The sequence below is a fragment of the Gadus morhua genome, chromosome 7 (assembly GCF_902167405.1).
Source record: "Gadus morhua chromosome 7, gadMor3.0, whole genome shotgun sequence".
NCBI lineage: Eukaryota > Metazoa > Chordata > Actinopteri > Gadiformes > Gadidae > Gadus > Gadus morhua.
In genome coordinates this window covers 25,887,689-25,896,672 of record NC_044054.1, presented here as the reverse complement: position 1 = coordinate 25,896,672, position 8,984 = coordinate 25,887,689, and the positions used below count along the sequence as shown (strand labels likewise).

At 47.0% G+C, this 8,984-nt stretch overlaps 1 protein-coding gene across 8 annotated transcripts in view; it reads right to left on the bottom strand.

Moving 5' to 3' along the window:
- Positions 1-1,748: 1,748 nt before the first annotated feature.
- Positions 1,749-8,984, bottom strand: part of rapgef6 (Rap guanine nucleotide exchange factor (GEF) 6) — an 89,523-nt gene continuing 82,287 nt past the window's right edge. For all 8 annotated transcript variants that reach the window (XM_030361877.1, XM_030361876.1, XM_030361879.1 and 5 more), the window contains 3 exons: positions 7,493-8,010; positions 6,254-6,613; positions 1,749-5,696 (listed from right to left, as the gene is read on the bottom strand). In XM_030361877.1, coding sequence (XP_030217737.1) covers positions 5,674-5,696; positions 6,254-6,613; positions 7,493-8,010 — 901 coding nt within the window. In that variant the 3' untranslated portion in view covers positions 1,749-5,673. The remainder of the gene's footprint in view (positions 5,697-6,253; positions 6,614-7,492; positions 8,011-8,984) is intronic.

The window sequence follows — 8,984 nt, the reverse complement described above, 5'->3', positions numbered from 1 at the left end:
GAGAGAAGAGCTCACTCGCATGGAGCAGCAAGGAGTGATTTCAAAGGTGGAGGAGCCTACAGCATGGTGTGCACCCATGGTTTGCACCCACCTCACGGAGCTGAACAGGTCAGTGATGAGGGAGAAGCATCCGCTACCATCTGTCGAGCACACTTTAGGACAGCTTGCAGGAGCCAAGATCTTTTCTAAACTCGACGCCAATGCTGGATTCTGGCAGATTCCATCAACCGAAGAATCCTCTCACCCCACCACCTTCATAACGCCATTTGGGCGGTACTGCTACAACCGTCTCTGTTTTGGATCCTGGAGGGCCTGGAAGGTGTTGTATTTCAGATGGACGATGTGCTCATATGGGGTGCCACACGGGGGGAGCATGATGAGAGGCTCAGAAAGACATTGACACGTCTGCAGGAATCAGGGGTGACCCTCATTGACAAATGTGACTTCTCAAAAAGCAGGATAAAGTACCTGGGACAACTTATCGACGCCACTGGAGTCAGTGCAGACCCTGACAAGGTGGGCGCTGTGAAAGCCATGGCAGAGCCCAGTAACGTCAGTAAGGTGAGGTGCTTCTTGGGAATGACCAATCATCTGGGAAAATTCCTGCCTCACCTGGCGGAGAAAACGTGCCCACTCAGAGATCTATTGAGGAAGTCAAACATGTGGGCCTGGGGCAACAGCAGCAAGCCTTTGAACAGATTAAGGCTGAGCTCACAACACCGCCGGGTCTTGCCTTGTATGACCCAAATACAGACACACTCGTCTCAGCAGATTCATCTTCATACGGCATGGGTGTGGTTCTCCTCCAGCGACGAAATGAAAAAGACTGGAAGACGGTGGCCTATGCTTCGAGAGCCCTGAGCAACACCGAACAGCGGCATGCTCAAATCGAAAAAGAAGCTTTAGCCACAACTAGGGCCTGTGAGAGATGTGCAGAGTTCCTTTTAGGAAAGGATTTCCACGTAGAGACAGATCACAAGCCTTTGGCTCCCCTGCTAGGCTCAAAGAGTCTGGATGAACTGCCACCTCGCATACAGCGTCTACGTATGCGGCTGATGAGGTTCTCTTACACCATCTCACATGTGCCATGCAACTGCAAGGACATCGCCACTGCTGACGTGCTCTCCAGAGCGCCAATCGAGAACACAGCGGAGGGCTTACAGGAAGAAGAGGTGAGCCTGTACGTGGACACTGTGATGGCAAACCTGTCAGCTACAGACAAAAGACTTAAAGAAATAGAAACACATCAGGATAAAGACACTGTATCCCACACACTGAAGAGATATTGCAAGGAGGGCTGGCCCGATAAATTCTCCATACAAAGAGCATTCCGTCCCTACCTGCCATTCTCAGGTGAGCTAACAGTTAATGAGGGTTCGCTACTTTACGGCTGTAGAATAGTAATCCCAGTGTCACTTAGAGCAAAAATGCTGAACAAACTGCATGAGGGCCACCTGGGTCTCACTAAATGCAGAGAGAGGGCCAAGCATTTAATATAAGAGTGAAGAGATGGAGGATTTGTCAAAGTAAAGCTAAACGTACTGCAAAAATGTGTTTAAGAAACATAGATTTTGTGCAGTTCCCTTTGACCATTTGAAGTGTGCATTCTGCCCGCTAGTCTCCTATTTCAATCATTGTAAATATGTGTAAACACAGTTAGCATACTTAATCATGTTGGGGAGAAAAGATTTGGTCAACAGTTGGGTCAGTTTACCTCTCCATTGTCACAAATACTCACAGGCATTTTATTTTGACATTTTATTCATTGTCCAAATTCATTTCAGTAGACTTGGAGAAATAAAAGTAATTTCCTTTGTTTACACATTCTTTTCGACAAAATAACTATTTACAATCACAAGTAAAAATACATAAAAAGCATACAAACCAAAAACAAAATCACGTCTTTCTAAAAGACATAAGGTACGACAGCTACAAGAATGGTGAGACCAAAAGCAAGCCAAAAGCCCAAAGTTATACCGCTGGGTGGAATACAGGGCCAGTTCACACAGTCCAAATTCATCTCTGAATAGAAATGTATTGCTGTGGCTGGGGTGTGTAAGTCTCTCCAATCCATGTTTACAAAACGCTAACACTGGCAGCTTCGGGGCTTGGGAAGACATACCCCAGGTCATCATGTTGAGCAGAAGAAGAAGGGAGACATGTAACGCATTAACGCATAGCTCATGAATAGGCAGAGGTCTCTACCATTTTCTGTCTCACACAGTTTCACCTCTAGAGTATTTCGTTTGGGGTAGAAACTAATTGTAGGCCATTTCTGTTATCATTTTATACATATCTTATTTGGAGTACTCTGAAAGGAAAACTAAACAGACCAGAAGAAACAGAATGCTTTCTACCGTTCTCCAAAAGGAATTCAATGGATGAAAAATGTAAAGGTTAAGAATGGATGACCAGTGACCAAAAACCCTATATTGACCCACTTTGCTCGAGATTACAATGGGGACATGTGACATGTGCCTCCCATGAGATTGTCAGAATATATTATTTCACTTAATAGTCCTACATTCCTTGATCAAAACCAAGTTTACCCCCAAGGGAGTGAAATAAGATGGTGTCTATGCCCAGAGTGGGTTATTCCATTCTTAAAGAGACAGAACTTTGATGGTGGCCACACTAACACTTCCTGTACAAGAACAGGGGCCCTCAGAGAAAAAAAGTTGAAATGCAAGTATCAAGCATCAAACAATTCATTTGTGGGGCAAAAAAATTAAAATGTATGTAAGACTATATTGGTGATGATCCAAAGGCATGTCATGATTCCCCCCTACAAATTTGACAATGGTTGGCAACATACTTTTCTATTTTGCGGTTGACACAAGCATAAACACTGTTGCTCTGTTCGTCTGTCTGAACGACAACAGAATATAATACTGATTCACAATGCACAAATGAGGATAATTGTTGTGGAAAAAAGTATAATAATAAAGTGACAGAATCTGCAACCCCTGATAGAGATAGAGCACGAGAAAGAGAGGGAGAGAAGACTTTGGTCTGGGTTTTCTCAGACAAACAGGGTAAAACAAGCTCTAGAAAATGGTTCTCAGTCATCTACTCAGAATCTGATATAGACGTTCTTGTGCTACAGAACCAATCACACACATTTGGGTTGGGTTTTGAGTACGTCCCATTCTTTTTTTTCTTTTGTTTCACTCTTTGTGGATCCCGGTCCAATAAAACATGTTAAAAAATAAACTTGTGCATCTACACAAAACTCAAGGCAGTAAAAATCTCAAAAATGCAGCAGCAATTACATTGTACACAAAGCAATATGCTTGACGAAGAGAATATAAATAAGTCAACAGCACTAAAAACAACAGAATATAACAAAACTTAAGATTCCTGCCGTAGACAGAAATGGGGCAATCACAACCTCAAATTCTCTTGTATCTATTCTAAAAATATTTAAAATAGCCTTTACATTAGAATAGTTGCTCATCTATACATAATCAATTAATTTATTGAAGAAAAAAAACATCCGTAATTATATATATCTATATTTAGATATATAGATATATATATATGCAGTTTATATATTAGCATTAATCAGTTCAAGTTTTTGAATGGCAAATCAATATTGTATAAAAAAACGTGATAGAGAGAAACTGACAGCTGCAGTGTCATTCCAGTTAAATACACCGCTTTAACTTTGATATAGGTACAATGCCCCGGTTTCCTGTCCCTGTGTAATCACACCCCTCTAAGCAGGGGCTTACACATTACCACTAATCTACATACAAGCCTGAGCTTCCAATACCAGCAAATCCTTGAAAATATTTTACAAAACATATTATTTTCTCCTTTTTTTAAGGACGGGGTGATCATTAACAAGGAATGAGGGGGTTGCATGCCGTACATTAAAAAATAAATGTTCTGCTTTGATGGCAGGTAATTCCAATTTTTGTGTTATAAATCGACAATAAGCTAGTTAACACCGTCGAAGTGTTGAACCTTAAGCTTCTCTAATAAAAGATGACTCATACAACTGCACTGAACCAAGGTGGCCTTACGCCAGAGCATTGGAGCTCAATAAATGTCTGCCTGTAATAATAAAAAAAACAAATAAAAGACAACTACTAGTCTCCTATAACAATGTAAACAAAACACGTCAACATCAGCATAAACAATGTTGGCTGTTAAAAAAGGCATTCCTGTGTCTTAAAGCGTGCCATGTAAAGCTTGGCGGGTGAGTGTGTGTATACGATGCTCACCTAATAACAATGATCAACTGAAATCGCAGCACATGTTTTGTTACCAAGCTCGCTGAAAGTGTTAATGTGCCGTTTTTGGGTCGGCTCTTTCGACATGACATGCAACATGCTGCTGAAGAGGTCCATAGCTATTCTGACGGGACGTCCGGAGACCCCCAGAGAGACCGGGATGCGGGACACTCACAGGATCACCAGGACCCCCTCTGCTGTCCTTTTTCATAAAGCTTAAGTAATTAAGTGCTCCACAATAACACACATACAATCACACACACACATACACACGCACACACTCGTTAAAGTAAGCATAGGGTCCGCTGGCGTCTCTTGGGTTGGATGGCCTCCAGTTGTCGTGGCTACAGTAAACAGTGCGAGTATCACAGTGGTGATAAAGCCTTTTGCCAGTTCTAATCAAATTGAATGTGGTTTTCATTTGTTTCGACCAACGTCCATCAGCAGCTTCTGTTTTTGGCTTTAACAGTTTGACATCGGGGCCTATAGTCAAAGGTTTACTGTTCTTTTCAAAACGTTTAAAACGTGGCATCTTGAGGCAAACTTATTGCCTGGAGATTGGACAGCAGATACATTCAATTTTCTTTAAAGACAGGCTCGCTAAATCTGCTTTCTGCCAGAAGTAGCAAAACCGTTTAAGAAACAGAAACTATGGTTTGACAGGTTTACCTAATTAAAAAATGTAGCATGGTGATCATCACAACTTTGGATTATATAAAAGCCGCTTAAAAACTATATATGATTCTACCTTAATTTAGGAAATATTAAATCTTATAAGAGATCACCTGTAGCAAAACGCTAGGTTTCTTTCTGTAGAACAGCCGCTTGCTGATAACGGTGAGCAAAAAATCCAACCAAAAGACTGTTGTGAACGCGACGTAAAGCCCAGCTATGATTTCTCAGGCTGTTTTATGTTCAAGTAAACTGCTAACACAAAAAAGCCGACCACCGAAATACTGAATAACAATAACACACTGTAGCTTGCCCCATAAAAAGCACTCTGGACTGCTAAGACCAAACCCAACCCCTGACATTTAACCCAAGAGTCCAGCGGGCTGCAACCAGTCCCTCTCCGTTGTCCCGCAGACGAGTCCCAACCCTTGTCCAGTCTTTGATCAATGTCCTCACTCAAAATCAAGTCTTTAAAATGAATACCAAGTATAAAAATAATCCATTTGTACATGGCTTGCACAAGGCTGTGTGGAGCTGTAATATCGACAATCTCCTTGGGTGGTGCTTTGAAGTAAGGAAGCGAGGTGAAGTTCATCCAGGAGGGAGTCAGAGTCCAGGGCCGCGTGGGTCCGTGTGTGGCTGTTGAATGAAGGCCGGCCAGGGGGGGAAAGTGTGCTCTGGCCAGACGTGGGGCAGCTAGCTCCGTAAGCCCGTACACCACGGGAGGGGCCCAGGTGCTCTGTGTGCTGCGATGAGGCCACCCCTACACGGCCGACACCTGTTCATCTAGAAGAGGAGAGAGGAGAGAGGCGTCAGGGGAGATCCTAGTCGGGCCAATGTGAGAGTTTATAAAAGCACATGGCGTCTAGGAGCTGTGTAGCAAACAGAGTAGACTGGAAATCCTTTGGAGAATGAATTAAAGGCCCCGAATGAAGAGGTTCTGCACACTTGTAATGATAAGGTTCAACGTAGGTTCCAAAACGATATTGTACGTCCATTGGTTGGTTGGTACGTCCAATTTCCCAACCTATCCAACTATTCCGGATGCTCTTCACACAAACACCTTCCTCTCGCTCTCTCCAGCAGGGATCCACAGCCTTTGTGATGCATAATCGAAACGCTGTAACTTCTTCAACTCATTTCCAGCACAATCCCTTTTGGGGCTGAACTTTCACTCTTTGCGTCTGTACTGGAATGAACACATCCCCCCCCCCCCCCCCCCCGAACACACACACACACACACACACACACACACACACACACACACACACACACACACACACACACACACACACACACACACACACACACACACACACACACACACACACACACACACCTACCATCCTCACTGTCTGCGAGGCCCAGGCGCGGCGGCGGCAGGCAGATGCTAGCCGGTCTGGAGCAGCCCAGGCCGGCGGCCGCCCCCGGCGACCGCCCCGTGTCCCGGTGCTGGTTGCTGTTGCTGTGGCTGTGGTGGTGCTGGAGGCTGGCGGCCAGCCCCCCCCCGCCCACCCCGGGGCTGTGCAGCAGCCTGCTCCTCTGGAGCGCCACGCTGTACTCGGGCGGCTTGAGGTTGGGGGGCCGCGGGGGCGGGTCCGAGTACCCCAGGTCCCCCAGGGCCAGCCCCTGGTAGCCTGGAGGGGTGGGAGGAGGGGCATGGTAACGCTCGTCCCTGCCGCCCCCCGCCGTCACGCAATACACTGAGCGATGGCCGCCGGAGGGGGGGGGGGGGGGCGGGGGGGGTGATCGACCCGAGGGTTGGGGGAGGGGGAGATGAGAGTGGGTGTAGGGGTGAGGGTGGGAGGGGGTGCAGGGGGGTGAAAATAAAGGAAGGGGAGAACATAAATTAATGTGATGTTTTGACAGCACAACAACGTGGAAATCATAAGAAAAGACATTGAGACGCGACAGGTGGAGTGGCAGCAGGGGGATGGCTCATGGGGCGACGCGGTGAGTCTAATCTATGAATCGGCGGATACATGTCTCGCGGTTCCTCCAAAACTGTACGTCTCTCCATAGAGGGTCTCATGCGATCATTCAGGGGGCTAGAACACACGTCACCTCTCTGCAGGACTAAATGTGCTTTGAGTCAATTCAAAGTAGGGCTGGTCATCATAAGGGGTCTGCACTAACGCAGGAGCAGATGAATGCATCTTGAATGATACGATGGGAGGACTCCATCAACTTAAGAGTGTAGAATGCAGATACTAGAGCACAGTCCCTTGTTACTACCTGAGGGGATCAGAGGTTCTGATAATAATAAACTATTATTTCAGCATAAAGTATGTTTAATAACTGTAAGCAGCTCTGGATAAAAGTGTCTGCGAACAACTGCATAGAACATCGTCAAACGGCAGTGAATTGAGTTAACTAGTTCTCACTAGCTGCTAATAGCTACGGCTACCAAAAAACTGGAGCATCTCAATTAAGAACCCTTCAAACACTGAATTAAGGACTAGTGATGTTATAATCAAGCTACCACTCCTAACACACACACACACACACACACACGCATGAATAAACATGCACAGTGAGGCTTCAACAATCACGGGGAATCAAACTCGCAACCCTCCCCTCACCTATCAGGCCCTTGTCCGTGCTCGACGTCACCGTTTTGTAGGCGGGGTCTGCGCCCGGCCCGGCCCCCTCCTCGTCTGCGGGCGAGGGGGGGTTCCCGGAGGCGTTGCGGCGCTTCACCGTGCCGTAGTTCCCCTCGTTGGCGTCCGACAGCGAGCCGGACGACGCCCAGCTCTGCCGCGAGCGCCCGCCGTAGCCGCCGCCGCTGGACTCAGAGTCCCTGCTGCCGTGGCGCGCGTGGCCCCCCGCCCCCGCCTCCGCCTCGGACCCGGGGCCCGGCGGCGGCGCCTGGGGGTAGCGGTAGCCGGAGGCCAGCAGGGCCGGGGCGGGGTGGGTGCCGTGGTCCCAGGGCCGGCAGGACGACAAGGGGAGGCTGGGGAAGGAGTCGTGGGAGGTGGAGGAGCTGGAGGTCCAGCTGCCGCGCCCGCTGTCCAACACAGGGAGGCCGGGGTCCTCCCCCGCCGCCGAGGAGCAGGCGGAGGGAGGGCCCAGACGACTGCTGGCCAGAGGTGAGGGGGAGCTGGGGAGGGACAGAGAGAGAGAGAGAGACAGAGAGAGAGACAGAGAGACAGAGAGAGAGAGAGAGAGAGAGAGAGAGAGAGAGAGAGAGAGAGAGACAGAGAGACAGAGAGAGAGAGAGAGAGACAGAGAGACAGAGAGAGAGAGAGAGAGAGAGAGAGAGAGAGAGAGAGAGAGAGAGAGAGAGAGAGAGAGAGAGAGACAGAGAGACAGAGAGAGAGACAGAGAGACAGAGACGGAGCGAGAGACAGAGAGAGACAGAGAGACAGAGAGACAGAGAGAGAGAGAGAGAGAGAGAGAGAGAGAGAGAGAGAGAGAGAGAGGGAGAGAGAGACAGAGAGAGAGACAGAGAAAGACAGTGAGAGAGACAGAGAGAATGAGGGACAGAGAGAGAGAGACAGAGAGAGAGAGACAGAGAGACAGAGAGAGAGAGACAGAGACAGAGAGAGAGAATGAGGGACAGAGAGAGAGAGACAGAGAGAGAGAGATGTTTCAATGAATATTTCTGAATTTAATGTAATTTTCTTTTGTTGTGTTTGGGTGGTGTCAAAATGATGTACGAGTTTACATTGGTATATCCGTGAAGGCTATTTACTTATAAATTGGGGATGGAAGGAGGTATTGTTTGTGTATTGGGAGCATTTTGTCAAATAAATCATGTTTAAAGTCGTCACAATCTTGATAAAATGCCATGTACAACACACACACACACACACACACACACACACACACACACACACACACACACACACACACACACACACACACACACACACACACACACACACACACACACACACACAGAATTCAGACTGTGAAGTGTTGGCAAACTACAAATTAAGCATACGTATGATCATACCTTCTAGTAATGATGTAGCATTTGACCAATATGCACTAATTTGAGAACAAATTTTATTGAACAAAAGATAGAGTGACTCTGATGGAAAGCACTGCAGAAGATCACATTTAACCAAC